The sequence below is a fragment of the Stigmatopora nigra genome, chromosome 8 (assembly GCF_051989575.1).
Source record: "Stigmatopora nigra isolate UIUO_SnigA chromosome 8, RoL_Snig_1.1, whole genome shotgun sequence".
NCBI classification, from domain to species: domain Eukaryota; kingdom Metazoa; phylum Chordata; class Actinopteri; order Syngnathiformes; family Syngnathidae; genus Stigmatopora; species Stigmatopora nigra.
Genome location: NC_135515.1, coordinates 9333326 through 9353604, shown reverse-complemented (window position 1 = coordinate 9353604; position 20279 = coordinate 9333326). Strand labels below are relative to the sequence as shown.

Below are 20279 nucleotides of genomic sequence, written 5' to 3'. Positions count from 1 at the left end.
GGCTCATGTCTTTTGTTAAAATGTCAGTATTGCTTTAGAACTAGAATTTTGTGAGATTCAACTCCAAAACATATATTTAATCCTTCTTAATTAAGACTTTCAATTTTCATTCACACCTTTTTTTGGAGAGAATGATGCAAGGAGGACCATTGCTGCAGTTGAAAGAGACAAAGGACACCTAATCTGTATTTTATTTGAGGTGAGGGATCACCATGAGGCCTTACTTGGGATATGAAATCAACTGTACTCTTGTTGTAAACGTATCATTTATATTACCCTAATGTGATTAGTGTCAACTATGAGTTTAGAGGACAGTTTAATTGTATAACTTTATTCAGATTGTTCAATTAGTTCTCAAAAAGAGGCTAAGTATATTTTATAGCTGTTCATTTAAAACTATTGAGCAAATGCCTCACTTACTCCCTTAACAATGAGGTATCAAAAATATAGTCATGTCTTTGTTCTTGCTCTGAAATAAAAAAGTAATGCTACATTAATTGCCAGTTTTACATTCTAATTTTAATTAAAACTTAGGGAAGGTATTGGATTTATGAGCATACATTTCAAAGTGAAAGTAGGCCAACATTTTCATTAGCATTAACTATTAATGAAAATGCAATTTTGTGATTTACATCACAATGGCAAACATACATTATGACTAGAGATGTAAATATAAATCATTTGAATCCGTGTTTGTTCAAACATGGCAAACAGAGTGGATACGTGCCCTCGACGACCGGAATTGGTGATTTCTGCATTGATTTATGTTCATCAGAGGACTTAGTCATGTAAATATATTAATATTTTGTATATTTTAATTCATTTTTGTAAGTCATTGGCAGCCATAGACTGCGGATTTGAAGACTTAACCATCTGACAAGCCAATTTTTTCTCGGATAAGTCTGCTTTTTACCAGCTGTCTGATCTTGAACTGCCAAAAACTAAGAAAAAAAAGCACCATTTATGACCTATTAAGTTGATCTATGTTCCACCATTGTATACAATAACTCCATCTGAAAGGTTTTCCTTTAAGGCCTAACTAAAAAGTCAATTTGAAAGAAATTTTAAAATCACACTTACGCTTTAACATTACAAATACTTAATTTATATATTGAACAGGTTGTATGCCAAACAACAACACATTTTCTCTGTTGTTTTGTTCATCATTCATGATTCATAATTTCAATGAAGAGACCATCAACTAACATGAAAACTGCCGCTTTTTGTCCACCAGACTAAGTGTGGTGCACTCAAAACCAGTTGTTGACCTTCAGATCTCGATGCTATTTTGAACACTCATGACGCAATTCAGAGACCTTCCTTCCTTTTCATAGATGTTACAGTCTGGCTAGGTATATTATGGTGAAGGACATGTTTATCAAAGAGTATGAACTCTATTTCATGTTGGCTCACTGTTGACAATATTGCTTATTTAGTTCCACTGTTACTGTTTGCTCATTTCTATTGCAGATTGATAGCGGTGATGGGCTCCAGCACCCCCACAGCTCTTTTTAAGGATAAGCAGCTTGGAAAATACATGGCTGAATATTTTTTAGTAGTTTTAGTCGAGCTTGTAATGTTTTGAGTATTTTTGAATCAGTCATTTAGAATGTAAATTTAGCATTTTGGCCTCAAAGTTCTGGGGTCGAAAATAAGAAAAAAGAAAAGAAATGGAATGAAAAGAGAGGAGAAAAATACATAATTTACTCCCTGCATGCTAGTACGTCGCGCCTATATCTGATTGGCTTTAATAACTGATGACTTATGCAACACAACCTCTCTATCATGGATTAATGTTCCAGTAGATACAGTATTGTGTGGTGCCCTGTTTCTTTGCAAGATGAGTTTCTTTTTAAATTCAGTTATTTCTCATTTTATAATTCAGTTATTAATATTTTTGTAATAATAATATCCAACGTGTTGGGCATTTAAGTGGGGCAACTTCATGCTGAGAGGTCAGGAAGTTGTGCCCACTCTAAAACAGATTTAACCAGTCTTTTTGCTATGATATAAGCCTTTCAAAGTCTTCAAGAATTGGTTCTATCACATTGAAGGTGAAGGGAATGTAAATTACTTACATTTTTTTCATCTTACATCCTGTTAATGATTATGTACTCTGGCCTCAGCCTGCAATTAGTCATTATATTTAAAACCCCCCATATTGAAACCCTTATTTCTTATGCATTCTTGGAAGTTTCTTTTAGTACTCCTCACAATGCTGATTAGGAGTGTTAACCATATGTTAGCTGACTTTAAATATATTTAACAATAAACAATGTGTTGTTCTTTTTCCCAAAAATTAAAGTGTTGAAATGGATCTAGAGCATTTGTGATCACCTTGCCAGCAGGCGCCAACTGTTAGTTGCACATCAATTTGTGAAGGGTGAATGGGCCAGTCGTCTGTCACCAAGTAGGGGTCAAATGTCACTCCATCAACATAAAGTGTCACAGCTGGAAACTCCACGTTTACGACGTAGTAATGCCATTCCTTGTCGCAGATCTGGAAGAGAATGCAAAAAGTAGACATTACAAACAATCTCACACCCATGAAGTTAAAGTATATTATGTAACATATATATAAATGTTCTGGAAAAACGTTCTGAGGAAAGATGAAACGAAAATAGTGGTATTTGGCAAGGTACACCAACTGTTTGTTTTTGGACAGTGCATTGAAATGTACAAGAGAAAAGAACACCCTCTACTCGGTTCAGAATAGTAGAAGATCCATAGTGCTAATAGGATGCTTTGCAATATCTGGTAGTAGTAACCTTGATCATATTACAGTAATGATGAAGTCCAAAAAGTATCACGATCTAGAGCAACATGGCATATGCAGTGATAAAAAAAATCAAAGATCATTGGTTCTCCAATAAGACAAATGGAATCAAACAAATCAAAATGATTCCAGACAATTTGAAAATCTTTGCTGAGAGCTGAAGTTTGTCATCTTAAAAACCTCCAAACATTCAAGAAGTGAATTATTTCAAAGAAAAAGTGTGAGAAGACAGCATCTTCATCAAAGTTCTTGTAGAAGCTATAAGAAATATAAGGAGTCATCACTGCCAAAGGGTCTGCAACCAAAGATTACAGAGCACTGCCATTATTGCTGTACATGCATTGTTTTCTCTTTCTTCTCCTTCCTTGAAGCTACGAAATACAGTACATCCAGAAAGTATTCATAGCACTTCACTTTTTCAAGATTTTATTATGTTACAGCATTATCAAAATGTTTATTAACATGCCAAAATATACTACACAATATGACCCATTATGACAGCATGTATGTTTTTCTTTGCAGGGCTTAATTTATTAAAATTAAAGAACTACAAAAGTAATTTCTAGATGAGTATTCACATCTTTTGCTATGAATTTCAAAAAGAGCGCTTTGTTTCATTTCGTTTCCACTGATAATTCTTTAGGTGTTTATACAGTTGAATTTAAGGTCCATTTTGTTTATTGGACATAGTTTGTAAAGGTGCAGATCAGTCTATATAAGGTCAACCAGTTGATAGTGCATGTCAGTGTGCAAACACCATGCATGGAGTCAAAGGAAAATCTGGGGAAGGATGCAGAAAGATTTATGGTTCTTTAAAGGTTCCAGCAAGTGCAATGGCCTCCATCATCCATAAATGGAAGAAGTTTTAAAGCTGATTTAAGAGTGAATTCCTGTTTTACATTCGGCGGACAACTTGGCCTAGCTAAGTTCAATTGCTCTTGAGCTCAAGGATGCATGGAATTAACCATAAACTTTTAAAATATGCTTTTATATAAATATACTTTTTTTAAGAACCAGCTATCCATTACTTATTTTGTGTAATGGTACGTCATCAGCCACAGTAGCCACAGCAATGTGCATATACACAACGCAAATATTAACACCAGGAAAATAGTAGCAGACATAGACTTGGAGCCATGTGATGAAAAGATGATGCTAATTGCAGTAGATTAGCATTCGACCCTCTGCTGAGTGAAGCTTGACTTTGCCACTCTTCAGCATCCTTGACCATTATTTTTTTTTCACCATGAAACTGATTTCACAAGCACACTCATGCTTGTAATTTCTGTTTTGCATAATTTTGTTTTCTGTTTTGCCACAGCAATGTCAATACTAATTGAGCTGTGATTCACCTCATCCTGTCAGCTCCTCTCATTCAATATGGGTCAGTCTTTCAACACTTGAACTGCAGTGATCTCAGGCTAAGCTCATGCTGGCAAAACAGATGTGAGTGCTAATCAATAAAGTTGGTATTGTTGTTTGAGGAAAAAAACTTTCAACTCTCCATGATCTACATGATGAAATTGGAGTTTATAAAATTAATTCATTCATTTTGCAAAAAACTTATCCTCACAAGGATCTCGAGGGAATGGTAGATAACACCCTGAATTGCTGGGCACATGGAGACGGACAACCATTCGAAATCGCAGTCATACTTTGGGGAAATTTAGAGTGTTCAAGTACCCTACCATGTAGCATGTATTTGCGATTTTGGTATCATGTTTTGTTGTGTTTTTCGTCAGGTCTGCCTTTTTTTTTGTCTTGTCCTTGAAATAGTTCATTGTGTCACAGCCTCCTCCTTTGTTTGTTCAGTTTTTGTTATGTCAAAGTCTAGGTGATGTCAAATTCAACTCAAGAACTGTGAATCTGACGTGCAAAACACTCGTTCACCAGATTTATGATTTTTTTGTTTAGTGGTTCAACACAAGGCCAATCCTTCCCATGTGTACAGTCATTTTCATACTGGCAAGCACTCCTTGGTCAAAAGACAGAAAAATAGATCAACACTGAAATATTGTTATGACTATGATAATAGGCATAACAATATTTCAGTGTTGATCTATTTTTCTGTCTTTTTTTAGGAAAAGCTCATGGAAGTGGAACGTTGCAGAAATTAGACTTTTCACAGGTGGAATGAGATTATTAAATTAGTGGTGATAATTGCTTTTAACGTGCAGGGAAGAGGGCAGTAAGTCTCGGGTGGTAAATTTCATACTCTGGCAGTTACACCTCTTATATTACCTCGCAAGATGGTAAATTCACAGCGAGTCCTTCAACCTTTTAACCTGCACCAGCAACTTTCATGTAACAAGATGGTAAAAAGTGGAAGAGAGACACCCTACCATATTGTTGATACAAAAATTCGACAAACTGCTGCTAAAATTTAGTTTCGGATGAAAACAAGCACAAATGTGTTACTACAGGCTGAAAGCCAATGAGCACACATTCCCTCTACCACGTGACTACTAAACTGCAGGGAACAATAAGTCAGCCAAAATACTAAATGGGGCCACGTGCATTAATGCATATGCATACCTGGAATATAACAACTGTAAAAATCTTAATTCATCCATAAAAAATTAAGGAATACACTTTAAAAAAAGCAAATAGTTTACACAACCACAACAACAGGAGCCTCGACTAGCCTTCAGTTAGTAAAAATTAAACATTGATAAATCGTCTTAAAAAATTCCCACAATTCTCTGTTTATGCATTTGGCACATCTGAAATGATTATAAAGTCACAATATCACAATAGCAAATGTAATTTCAGATATATGTAAGTATATATTCACCAATGTAAAAAATTACAAAAAGGACATACAGAAGGTATGTGTTACTGCCAAAATGTACTACAGTAAGCTAAGAAATCTCAACTTAATGAGGAAAAATGTCTTGCAACTACAGGTGTGCATGCTGGGAAGGAATGTAGGATAAAATGGGAACAAACGGGAAAACCATTATCCTGCACAACATATTCAAATATCACAAAAATGTAGAGTTGTTGAAAGCCATATTCATTTGCTAAAATCAATTGATCACTGTTAGAGTGTTTGGTTTATGTTTGTTTTAAAAAAAAGGTATATCACAAAAGCAGATTTGATGAGTATGTTTGTGCTCAAACACAGTTGTTCTTAAACATAAACATCAACTGAGCAGCATTAATTGTGAGCAAAACATTTTCAAATCCAAAGTAGCTGTTCAGTAGTGCAGATGTGAATCATATATCTAACGAAAGCAAAAACGTTTGTATTCCCTGATTATCCCCCATGTCTCTGCCTGATGCAAATCCACTGACGAAAAGGGCAAACAAAATAAATATTCCTGCAAGCAACGGAGAATAAGAAGCGGTAACAATCAGAGGACAAACCAAAAAGTGAACGAGAGCAAGAGGGAACAAAAGCGTGGCACATCAAAGATTTTTCATCATCTCTCGAGGCACTTGGCAGCGAGAAGAAAACAGAAAATGCTATCTGCCCACATTCATCTCACTCTTTTTCGTTTATCTGCTCCCCTTTCCTCAATTCTTGTCTGTCTATTAGAACCTGACTGTGGCAGTGGTTGCCTCATATCCTTTGGAGTTCAAAGTATATCTGCACTCATCCTGCTATCTTAAAGAGGAGAGATGGAGAGAGAGAGAGATAGATAGAAGAAGAAAAATAGATAAGGTGGTCTGAGATGAAAAGGTTGTGCCCAGAGAGATGGCAGAGACAAATAGGGGTAGAGTGCAGATGAAAAATGAAAGAAGTGGGAGCTGGGAGGGGGGGAAATCAAATTTAGACAACAACAAATAAAAAAAATACGAAAAACTACTTTTTCAATGTACTGTATGTTAAAAAATCTGAAGACAATACAATATGATTGACAAGACACAACAAACCCATGGTATAATTTTAATTAATATAATGCGTGAGATTTAAATAAGGAATGAGTTATACCATTCTTTGATAAAATTTGGGGGGAAAACATGAGAAGTATCTTAATAAAACATTTTTTGCAAGGAATTAACAGACCAACTTTAATAAGGAATCCTAATTAACCAAGTGTGCAGTGTATGAAAATAGAAGAAACATTTAAATGAGAGTAATAGGAGAGCAGCCATTTCTGCTGTGTCTCTATCTTTCTCTGCTTATTTCAGAGAGCTATACTTGAAGGTGACTATGAATTAGCAGCTTGTAAAACAGACTCATTAGTATAACAATTATATAGCCACTCAAAGCTGCTACAGGAGTTAATAGCCAAATTATCTTAATACAAACTTAGAATTAATGAATCAAATCCACATATCAACTGTATATGTTGCAAAAACCGCCACATCCAGTGGTCAGTTTGTCTTTGTGCCCTGTTGAACTTGCCGGTTGTACAATAATTAACTCTCTGGTAGCCACACATCTATGAATTTTAAACAGTGATATATAATTCAGTTTTAGGTAATCACAATGCGGGTATCAAATCACATACCAACCATCCAGTTGTGCTGTCTTTATTAAAGATGATCTTGCGTAGAATTCAGTTTTAAATGGGTGGTATACGTAGTTTAAGTTTATCATCTAAGCCATTTGATTGACCGCAATCACCGTTTGAAAGCACAAAATGAGTATATTATGGTCCAATTTCATTATTTATTCATGCCTAGTCCGTTAAAAACATTCAACATTCAGATTTAACCATCTTCAATGCGTTTGAGAGACTATGGAACAACAAGACAACATGATTCCTGGCTTGCAACGCCCAACCTGAAGCAAAGAGATAGAACGAGACAGACTCTCAGATAAACATTGTGCAAACTTGCCTACTGACATGTAGCATCCATCACACGCCCGCTCTTGATTACCTAAGCGCTGACAACACATGCACCTCTGGTACTCTTCCACCATATTCAACAGCCTTCCACTCAACTGTTCTTATCCTTTTTTCAGACCACGCTTAAGGTCAGGGTGGGATGTGCACAATAAATCTTCACTGCACACGTTTGACAGCAGCCCTCCAGGAAGTGCTTCAGCCATTTGGAAACACAACTTGAGCTGCACTTCAACTTTTCTCGGTAAAAACTATTTGAGTGGAAAGGGAAGTCTAGAATGGCAGTTTAAAACTGTCATTTGACCCAAAAGTAAGACAAATGCATGGGAAAGAAAAGACAAAGAACCAGTGCTATAGAAGAGAATGTAAATTAATAAAAGGAGATGCATTTGTTTCAGATTAACATGAAAAATTGCAAATAACAGCAGTTTCTCATTGTTTGTTTACTCAATACTACGAAATATGGTAGGAATATATTTTACAATGCATTTGCTTTCTGCAGTTGATTTTATTCATGTCAACATCATATTTATTTTAATTAAAAATGTAAAAAGTGTATCCAGAAATATGTTTCCTCATACATAATGTAGATCTTTGGAGATAACTGATAAGAAATTATTCCAAGACTGAGAATTAAGTAGTCAGTATTAAGTTACCAAGCTATTGTAGTAAACATATTTATAAACATTTCAGTTATCCAGATACATATTGGTTGGGGCTAAATTAGCATACAATTACACTCTTTCACTTACATCACAGGAAAATGAGTGCATTATTTTATGTGACCTATTTTGTTACAAATCCTAGTAGTGTTTGCTATTGAGTTCATTTGTGCTCTTGTCATTGTAGTGCATGGGCTGTGACGCCACGCTGGGAAAGACTCTATTCCAGCCACCAATACCTTTCAGACAGTATCGTTTTGAAGTAGTTCTCATGCGGTGTGTAGAGGCTTTTATGGCATTTGAGACCAATACGTTGGGTTGTTTTTTACCACTATTTTGAAGCCTCATTTTAACTGCTTGACAACATTTATATTTGTCAAATTGGCCATGGTTCATCTTGAACCAAATAAATTAAGTCAGTTTTAGAAAATGTACTAAATTATTTAAAAAGCAAATAATCACAGCACTAATCTTTATTTTAAGGAAAAAATGATAAAAGGTGGCACATAATTTCTTCATAATACAAGTGACAAGGCATCAAATGGATATTGCAGTAGAAAAATGAAAAACCCAATCATCTTTTCTGCCTTCTACTATGTCAAGCACCTTCAGTTGCATACAATTGCACAAGACAATTGATCAGAGTCACAAGCGAGTTGCAAATCAATTTGTTTGCCTCTCCAGCAAAGCCCCAAAGCTTTTCTGTTTTGGTCAAGTCGACTCAAGTTGAGTCAAGGAGAGTCACGAGTTTATGTCAAATGAAGCCGCATCACAAGTTTGTCAAGCCGAGTTGGGTCAAGTGACATTTTTTTTTGTGTCGAAACAAGCCGAGTCACAAGGTTGTCAAGAAAACAATTTCACTTTGCCATCTTATCCTCTCAATGGTCTTGGGGGGTGCTGGAGACTATCCCTGCCAACTATGGGCACCAGGTAGGAGACACCCCAAATTGGTGGCCAACCAATCGCAGAGCACAAGAACACAGACACTCATACCTAGGGGCAATTTAGAGTGTTCAATCAGCATGCCATGCACGTTTTTGGGACGTGGGAGGACACCGGAGTAGCTGGAGAAAACCCACCCAGGAGAACATTCAAACTCTACACAGTGAGGACCCACCTGGGATCGAACCCTCGAACCCAAAACAGTGAGGCCGATGTGCTAACCACCAGTCTACCAGGCTGCTTGATTTCAAAATCAGCAAACTAAACCAAATTTTCCACAGTGTGTGCAATTGCATTTGCCAACAACAAGTGAACAGCCAGTTCTTTGAGTTGCTTGAAAGGAATTATGCATTTAAAGACTGAGACTTTGGGTGAGCCCCAAGCATAGAGTCAATACGAACGCAAAAGCTTAAGCAGTTCAATAAAATTCTGGCTATAATGCCCAGAGCAAAGAAAGCAAGCTATAAAAAGCAGTGAATCATGGTAAATACAATGGGCCTTTAGACACTTTGCTGTGCTACCTTAAACTACTGCCATTAAAAGATACAACATAGCAATTTCCAGCAGGTCAAACTAATATGTGCAACCAGGACTTTTACATCATAATAGTCATTATTGCGTCATCAGCAATGGCTCATTGCACTATAAACTTTAATCAAAACTCTATAAAAATATGCTAGGTTAGAAATGAGGCACGCGGTTTAAAGCAGGTGAAAGAGTATCGGCTGATAGTGCAGAACAATACAGTACAGTATTTTAAAATAAGCATATAGTAGTAATAGTAATATAGGTTAATATTGTTATAATATATGGTGCGAGGATAAACGGTTCAGAAAGTGAATGAATGAATGAACAAGCTGCACATTTGTGATTATAGTTGTGCGACACGAGTTATATACATTTGCGACTCGACATTTTTAACCCGACGTTTTCATCTGTGACTCGAGTTACCCTTTTGTGACTCATGCTAAGTATTTTAGAATCTCGGCACGCATTTTCAGATAGTTTTGCTGCAATAGTACCCTCATTCTAACTAAATTCACAACTTTACTTTCTACACGTAATTGTGGCGACACTGACAGTACCACAGACAAACCTCCTGCCCATTTAGCAGTAAATCGCTTTGTAAAGCTGCATTAAATTTCAGCTCTCACAATTGAAATTTGTAGAAGTTTGTTGATTTGTTAAGAACTACTTGAACCTTTGGCGAAATAATAGAAATGATGACGTTTCTTTGTGTGAAATTAGATTAGGTTCCTAATGAGAAACTAACTATATGCATGCACAGTTGGCAAGCGAGTGTCGGATCTTTGAAGTGATCTATCTGATAAAATTAGCCGTGGGTGTTGCACCTGGATGTTTAGGCTCAGCTGTGCATCTCCCTTCGGAACTGATATCCTCATTTTGGTGTGTTGCGGTGACCTATCTGAGTTTCAGGGGGAATCTTTGATCAACAGGCAGCTGCTGTCCACTCAACACAAACATAAGGGCATTCATACAACCACCTCCTGCTCCATAGGTGTCTTTGCAACGCAGTGTTTTCGAACAAAAAGAATACAGGCACAATTTTGCAGCCTCTATAGTCAATTGGAATTCATTCTAAATCAACGAGGAAACTGCATGGACTATCTTGTGACTGTTTAAATACAGTAATGTGAGGTTGTTGTTGATGTCTTGCAAAGTTTCAATTTGTGTGTTTCACTCACTCAATGCATTTCAATTGGCTCATTAGAGTCTGAATAAAACTAAACAAATTAATTCTCAATTAACTGTAATTGAAAACTCTCTTAAAAGAGCTAAATTTGCTGAACTTATGGAGGTGGTCTATTACTAAATCATAAGCTCACTGTGCGTCATTTTTGGAGAAGAAAATACAAGTTTAATTAACTTTCAAAATTATCACTCTATTTTGGTCCAATTTATAAATAATCACTGATATATTAAATGTGCTTTTTGAACAACATCTTCTGTAGTCAACTGAAAGTCTCTACATCAAAGTTGAGTTAAAAATGCTTGTGCTCGGCGACACTCCAACCTTTGAAAACTTGAAATGTTATTGGAGTGCAATTTGTTTATTAAAAGCACCACTCATATCAAGCAGAAGTCATATCAATGCACGCCCACACCAGTGGTTGCTAATTTACAAATTAGTGAAACATTTGACTGTGGCATGAGTATAGCGGGAAATTAAGTTTACACTTACAGGCACCGTCACATGGTCCACCGAACAAGAAAATGGGCTGAGTTCCTTCACAAACACGGACTGATTAAAACAGTCAAGAGGTGTGTTCCACGGTGTATAGCATATGTATAAACACACACCAACACACGCACACACACAAAGAGGATAACATTCAATGGATATTTATGGAGGAAAACCTCCTCTGTTCCTTAAGTGCTGACATCATATACTTCCTTTGTAAAAGGAAAATATGAGTGTTTTTAAAAGATCAATACTTAATTGAAAAACTAACAAAAACAATACGTACTAAGTAGTTGTTTTCCCTTGCCAATGTTTGTGGCATTACAGAGGCCATTTAAGTCACAGCCATTAAGACCCTAATAGAGCATTTACAGGAATGATCCAACTTGTCATGACTACACTAATGCAGTATGTATAGTTCATAGACATTATTGTATATTGAGTGTATTTGTGGCCTACAAATTATTTTTTATGACTGAACGCTTCTTACCTGGTCCAATTTCCAGTGGAATTCGGCAGGTCTAAAAGTGTCCATCTGAGTAAAGTCCCTCCTTAGGAGAAACACTAGTCGGCAATTGTGGACATATAGTGAGTAGTGATGACGATTCATCTCTGTAGGAAAGAAAAAAATGATGAGATTGGAAAATGTCAACACATTTGCTCACCATTGGAACAGAAATCCTACAGAAAATCTTGCCTGGAGCAATGTTTGAGGTTTTGTTGCTGACTGTCATACAGCCCCATTCCAAATACATAATCAAACAAATTAACAACACTATACATAGTGTCTCAGGAAAGTGGTAAAACATACAGCAGAACTAATTTCTTTATAGTTAAAATTTACAATTAAATTAGAGACAAAGAAAAAAGAGAAAAACAACCAATCAGGCTCACACTCTTACCTAGGGACAATTTAGAATGTCCAATAAGCATGCCTGAATGCATGTCTTTGTGATGTAGGAGGGAACCGGAGGACCCGAAAAAAAACCCACTAAGGCCCGAGGAGAACATGCAAACTCCACAAAGGTGGACCGGCGTGGATTTGAACTCAGTTCCCCCACTGTGAGACTGAGGCCCTAACCACTCATCCGATGGGCCGTATTCAGTATTATGTTGTCATCTTCAATTGTTATTTAAATGTATAAATTGTGAAAGCTATTTATGTTCTATATATGTTGGAGCAGTTGTCATAAACAATGTTAATACAGCAAAACAGCTGTGATCATGAAATTTGCAGACATTTTTAACAGTAGCAAGAGCCCACAATAAAGTTTTATGTTTTGTTCATGACTAGAAATGTGCAAATGTGATGAATACAGGGAACACTATAAATTCTTCACTGAGAATGCAACCATAAGATAATGGCAGAAAAAAATGTCTTTATACTGTGTATATGTTTTCTCCATGTGAGATGATTTCATGTGTTAAACATACCTGTTTTGTCAGAATTACAAAGAAGGGTCTCTTTTTCAGCCCTGAGACCAGGACTTGGCCCATGCTTCATCCATGTTGCTATTGTAAACTGGTCCATCAACTTCTGGGGCACCACCCAGTCTGGAATTTTAGCTGCCTGATGACCATCAAACTTGAATATCAAGTCGCTGTCTTTCCCACTATCCGTCATCAGTGAAGTTGTCCAGTTAGTGGCAGCGGAGGGAGCCGGCAGAAGGTCAGTGCTACCCGATGAAGCCCCTGCGATGATTGCCATTGGAAAAGAGAGATTTAGCAGAAGAACAGATGAGAAGTGTCATAAAGAATCCCAATAGATCTGCCGTTTATTATCCCAACCTTGGGTATGATTACTTTACTGAGTAAAGCAGATGGCACAGCTTAATATACAATCAATGGTGTGGGATTGATAGAGAATGTGACTATTGATTCATGGCGAATGAAAATGACTTTTGAAAGGAGAGGTCTGAGTCAACCACTGTAATGAGAGACTGCATCACTCTGTTTATGGGTTGTAAAGTTAGACAAAAGACATGCAGCAAGGACAGGATGAAGCATCCAATCACATAAATTGTTTACTTTGGTTGCATGACCTTTATATATCCCCGTAAGTGCTCATCATCACTGCATTCTATTGAGTCAAACTCCATTTAAATATTCCCTTTAAAAAAGTAACTCTATCATCGGCATACATTAGACAATAACCTCAATATGCTGAGTCTGGAAAAGTCTTTGCATGTGTCACCTTGTCAAACATTATTTGTGCCATGCCCTCCGAGTATTTGAATGTAAACACACCATGTCTGCCAAACTATGATAAAACAATTCTTACAGATCGGATCATTTTAGCTGGGAAAAAAAACACCACATTTGATGATTTACTTGCCTGCTATGTGTATCATGTCTTATGTGAGACAAACCTCAATATTCAAACTCTGCTAATTAGACTCTTAAATTTTTATCTGCATTGACTTTCCCAGCACACTACTACAGCTTTTTCCCCCCGATGTTGTTGTACATAATCTAAAATTGATTAGCCAATGAAATGGCAATTACAAAGTATTTTCTTGCACTCATATTATTAGATGTCTGCTAATGATTATTTAGTGGTAAACCATGCATGCACTGGGCAGCCAGGGAAAAGACTGCAGCAGCTGTTACACATTCAGCGGAATTTTATCTTTTTTGTTTTCCTACCTTTTTTTTAAACATATTGGTCAATTGTCGCACAGTGAGTGGTTCAATGAGAGTGGCGATTGTAATAAACATCAACCTTATTTCATAATGCCTACTTGATCCATGTACCCAACCAATACACCATTGGTTATACTGTCATCTAATAAACCTACAAATGAATCTGTAAATGGTGATCACAGCAAAACCTTTCCCATTGCATTTTGTAATCAATAAGGGTACCATGGATTTCAATTCTATGCTCTGCACAGATGTTGCCTTTAGATCCATTTCACAGCAGATTAGCCCCTTTTCAGATTATATAACCAAGGCACAGCAGGACCAGTCAAATCAAACATTGTTGGATTACACAATTCGATTTTAGCTGGGAAAAGGTCCGTAAAACTAACTTAATGTTAAATATATTTCAGTTAAACCTGCACTGTACTTTGTAAACAAAGAGAGACAGTCGAACTAACCACAAAGTTTCTGCATGGATTTCTCAGTGTAGGTCTCACGATCACATCCTTTCCTAATGTGACTGGTCAACAGATCCACTGTAGTTCGCAGAGATGACAGCGGCCCTCCACAAGTCTCCAGATGCATTTTAGGAAACAATGGTTTACTTCCTGTTCCTGGTTCATAGTCAACTCGTTTGTTCCAACCTGTGAAAAGAAAGGCACTGTTAACATCTAACACCAAACATATAATTATTTGTTTTAGATTCAAAGTAAAATTGGCTTTGTGACTCTTTGATGAAATTGTATGTCTGTTAATAAAATAGTACAAGTTTGTGTGTGTGGGTTGGCGACAACAAGTCAGCTGGAGTAGACCTTTCAGTGAAATGCTCTCTGAAATACTTTATCATTTTCTAAACCACTTATTGTCATTGGGATTCTGAGTAAGATGGGGCCTATTCAACTGTGTTTTTTTTTCCTCTTGTCATGGTGTTATCCTCTGTTGTACTGATGTTTTTGCTTATCCTTTCATTCTGTTTTTATTCCAGCTTTTGTGATTGTCAGCTTAGCCTCTCCATGAACAACAACAAACGGATAAAATGGAAAAGTATCTTGGCTCAAGAGCCTGGATTCTGCTCATCTCGCTGGAGATTTCAACCTCAAATCCAACACTGGTTTGGTCCGCCTCTTTGTTTTTGCTCCCCCTAACATAAGAACACCTAAATGAATAACAACTCATCCACCCAGCAATGGAGAGTGTTACCACTTCCAAGCTGAAAGAGGGACATCAAACAGTGCTGAGTGTGGAGAGGAAGAAGAGTTGATGGTCGTCATTCTGTTGAATCTGCCATGTTCACAACTTCAAACATTCACCTCATTGGCTGCACCTGTCTTTTACTTTGATTTAATATTTGCTGACTGGGATTACTGAAGGCTATAACCTTATCTGTGAGATGGAAACAAGACTTATGCTGAACGGAAGACGTCTACACTCTAAAAGGGAACAAAATGGTAGGAATATAAAAATAAGATTATTAATGAACTAATTTCAATATGCCACTTGTCCTTATCAATGTTGCAGTTGAGATATCACATAAGTATGATGTCTTAAGATGAAAGAGGAGTTTTACCTTTGAATGTGAGAAACAGCCAGACAGATTCATGTGCATATATTGAACACACGCGTCTGGACTGCGAAGCAGGTGTGGCTCAGATAATATTAATTCTCATTATTATGTCCCTACAACTACTTATAATTGACACTGACACTTGGTCTTCCACATTGTCCGTGGAACATACAGCCCCCTTCACCTCCACACTTCTGTCTTAAGTTGTCGCACTCCGCATACGGCTGTCAGCGAGAATTTAGGAAGATCTTTACCGTCTGCAGTGAGAAAAAGTTTGGGGACTGCTGGTTTAGATGTGTTATTATATTGGATTGACTGACAGGTGGCTACTGTGACACTTGGGATGCCATCACAATTTACTTCCTGGATCAATAGCACACGTCAACTGCATTTGACTTTCCTCGATGACACAATCTCAGAGATCTGTCATCAATACTGAGTTAGTCGCTAAGGCATAACAAATTCATACAATCTAGTAAACCAAAATTAACATTTCACATTTGTGGATTTATAACTGCAACTTTATCTTTTTAATAATGAATTAAAAATAAAATGCTTTTATTAACCTGATGCCTATACTATTTGTGTTTTTAAGTTGCAGAGAAATGGTTTTGTTCATGTGAATTTGTGTAACATTGAATTACATTTTACCACATTTGCATGCCAACAATTTACCGTCAGTCAATGGGAGCCCTGGAATTGTTTGCCCACTACTAGCACCAATGTTGTTGGTTAACAAAATTAATGTACACGATAAATCCCAGTGAACATCCTCCTGGAAGATGTATCACACAAAAATGAGCAAAATTGCCTTGTAGTCAACATCAGTAGAGTTCTCCACTTGAATTTCGTACCGTGGGGAATCCTTTATACTCCCCAACAACTATGCCTCAATGTCCTTTGCTATTTCATCAATTCTTCCTTTTATAGTCATAGCTGAAAGGAGGACATTTGCTCCTTTTTTCACCTCATTTCACAGCAAAGGTTCACAGCAAATGTCCCTCATAGCAGGCAGAATCAGTTTCTTACAGAAAAGGATTAGGACCACTGAATAAAAAAATGGAGGCCAAGATTCTTATCTCAGAATTCTGACCTTTCATTGTTTAAAAAATAAATTTAAGACATTTTTAAGGGGTTCATTGCATCATTCATAACTTAGCTGTTCATCATGAACCTAGAACGTTTCTTTTTGCCAGCAATCTGGGACACCTCTGCAATCTTTTCTGCCCATTTTTCTTGTTTAAAATTAAATTTGTGGTTAGCTAATATGTGAAATGATGCAACAGAGTCAAGTGAATCAGCAAGCAAAACAGTGGTTTTACAGAATAAGATCCAAAAGCTCCTAAAATAAATAAATACAAATGATAAGATGTACTGCAAAATGTGTTGTTGGTGAAACAGTATCAAATGGTCCATGGGCAATTTTACTTGATGTGGTTTATAGAGAGAAATCACTTATTAATATGACTGCAATCAAATAAATATATATATATATATATATATAAATACATTGAATATACACTTCAACCAGAGCCCACTCAAGTTTCGACCCAACTTATACAAGAAAGAGTGCCAAATACCGGAAAGTGACTTTGAAAGTAGCAAGTCCTATATATGATAATTACAAGTATATATTTGAGTGAGAAGGCAGTGGACTTTACCACATGCTATCAGGTAATGATACCCATTATGTCAAGTGAACCACAGAGTTGTTTTAATAGGATGCATTTTGCTTTCTACTGCGTTGGGTGCTTGCCCTCAGGAGACTTCATGAAATTCACAAAGCATACCCTTAAATTTTCTCTTTGTAAAAGAGAAAAGATTGGAAGGCGAGGAAGCGAGGCAGACATGAAAACACTCCTGTGGTGTCACAACGACATAATTTTTCACTATACGAATAGAGGCTATCATTGAAGCTTTTGCATGTGTTCTACTTTTATGTGCTTAATCGTAACTTTAAGTAAAAGAATCTTTCACATATTTAGAATGGTAAAACCCATGTTGTTGCTGAAAAGCTATCCCGCCAACTTTCTAAAGGACCCATTGAGCACAGTACAAACAAAAGTTTTAATTTAAGTGCGAATCATCTTGATCCAAATACATTCATCTTCCGTACCGCGCATTCTAAGGGTTGTGGGGGTTGGCAGAGGCTATCCCAGATGACTAGGTCGCCTGTCAGCCATAGGGCACACAGAAAGACAAACAACCATCCATACTCACTCTAGAATAAGTTTGATTTAGAGTGAGAATAAGAAAAAAACTGTTCATGACGTTGCCTCACTTTCACTGGCTGAATGAACGGCCTCATTTTGCACAGTGTGTGTTCACAGACATCATGCTGTCTATACAATGAAAGGTTGCCATTATCTTTGACCAACAGTAGGAGAGAAAGTTTTCATTTAAAATTATGCAGCCCCATTTTCTACCGCGCTAAATGGAATTTATTTTCATTCATAAGAACTTCATTTTATCTCAACAATTCTCCAATGAATTTTACTTTCAATGGTAAAACTATGATAATTTAGTTTCATACACACCACTACAAAATAACAGAAAATATGCCTGTATGGCTATCCATTTGTGTTAGGGAAGAATTTAAAACATGACATTCTTAACAGTAAAGTAGAGATAATAACAATCTAAGTAAGATGCCAAGAATCAGACTGTTATAATAGTCCCTTAATTAAGAGATGTGTCACAATACAGATGAGCCGAAGCCTGATGCACTATCTATGTGACTTCAGGTAATACATTCTTTCAACACTAAGTGGAGCAGCATTATATAGCCTGTAATTTGATCATTCCCTATTAAATACTGTTTTGCATTAAGAAAGCAGTTAAAAGAAGTCATATTGTCTCATTAAAACGCTTTAGTTCTACTTAAGAGTGAAAACACAGCCTACATTTAATCCTGATTGTGTACTTTGATACAAAGCACATGAACTGCAAACTTTTTAGATTACAAATTCTGTTTTTGTTTCTACATTCTAATCATAAGGGAAGTACACTGAGCGGAGTACTTGGCATGTTTTATTCTGTCTACTCAGGAGATAACCAGGGGAAATCCAACGCTTGTTGGGATATAAACTGTAATCCCCTTCAGCATGTATGCCGCAGAGCTTTTGCTCTCCACTGGACTATTCTCATGCATGTTTACCCTAAAGCTCAAGGACAGGGCTCCCCAATTGTATTCATATTAGTTAATTCATTTTCTCAACTGGTTATCCTTACAAAGGTCGTGGGGGTGCTGGAGCCTATCCCAGCTGATTTCGGGCACCAGGCGGGGGACAACCTGAATTAGTGGTCAGCCAATAGAAGGGTACGAGGAGACGGACAACCATTCACTTTCACATTCATACCCGAGGGGAAATTTAAAGTGTCCAATCAGCCTATCATGTATGTTTTTGGAATGTGAGATGAAACCGGAGTGCCCAGAGAAAACCCACACGAGCCTGGGAAAAACATGCAAAGTCCACACAGGAGGACCAACCTGGGATTGAATCCCAGAACTGGGAACAAATTATTTGATCCAAAACGTGCTTAACCAGAAAGTAAAAGAAAATCCTTCACACAGTGAGAAAATAACTTCATATTTGAGTTGCATTGAATTGCATGTTCTGCTATTCCATTACATCTGAAGTTGTGGTGTGTGTTTAATGTTGTGGCACTCAAAAGAGACATTTGCATTACCATTGTTAGAGCTGTCATGGCATATTTGTGATGTGCTAAGAAATACCTAGACTGTGTCAGGTTAGGCTTTCTAAAGTGCTCTTGATTACAGAAGAGAAACGTCACATGACAAATCTTTAGGAAAGACGAAGGGAGCTATAAGAGAGAAAATGTGCGGTTCTACCAGAACAAAAACAGGAGGATGGAAGACAGCAAAGGGATTAGGAATTGCGAAAAATGAGCCATGCTTACTTCAGCACCCGCATTCAGACAAACACACAATAATGTAAATTTTCTCATTGGTGTTTCTGCAATGATAAAAAGAGCACAGACAGCTCATACTGTTTGTGCAGCGATTCTCCACATACATTTAAAATAGACAACAAACAACCACTTGCACACAAAACCAAATTTCTCAAACAAACAAAGGCATCTGCACTTCTGCATGCACAGACATCCACCATTATTGTGCACTAGCGCACACAAACAGGGGGCCAAAAGCAGTTTACCTTGCCAACCAGGCTTGCAAACAGGCTTGACGTCAATTCGGACGAGGACACTGTGCAAAGCTCTCTTTTGGCCGCAATCCCAAGCCGTCACCTGGATCTCATACTGCTGTTTTTCGTCATAGATCAGCTTCTCTGTGTTTCGGATGTTACCTGGTTGGAAGAAACAGAGGTAAAAGAGTAGTAAATGGACCAAGCAACATAAATACTTTTGATCTTAAAATAAATATAAAAACCTATCATGAAGTTGGAACAGTTGTGAGCAGTAACTGAAATTAAAACTGTCCAATGATACAAAAAAATTGTAAGGCCACCAAAATCCCCTTCTAAAATGTATCTGAACGTACTTGGTAATGGTTTCTACTGAAATACATAAAAAAAAAAAATATTGTTTGCTTTTATTGGGGAGTTGCAAATTAGTCACATGTAAACTATAGTCTTATAAGGATAAATGCATACAAATGTAAAACATTTTTGTCATCAACAATTATATTTTAAAGTGCTAAATTGCCAAA

General features: G+C 36.9%; 1 protein-coding gene across 3 annotated transcripts in view; it reads right to left on the bottom strand.

The window, feature by feature from the left end:
* The window catches only part of LOC144200886 (calsyntenin-2-like), a 105545-nt gene that overhangs the window by 12619 nt on the left and 72647 nt on the right, over positions 1-20279 (bottom strand). For all 3 annotated transcript variants that reach the window (XM_077723259.1, XM_077723261.1, XM_077723260.1), the window contains 5 exons: positions 19768-19917; positions 14484-14669; positions 12817-13074; positions 11873-11994; positions 2338-2500 (listed from right to left, as the gene is read on the bottom strand). In XM_077723259.1, coding sequence (XP_077579385.1) covers positions 2338-2500; positions 11873-11994; positions 12817-13074; positions 14484-14669; positions 19768-19917 — 879 coding nt within the window. The remainder of the gene's footprint in view (positions 1-2337; positions 2501-11872; positions 11995-12816; positions 13075-14483; positions 14670-19767; positions 19918-20279) is intronic.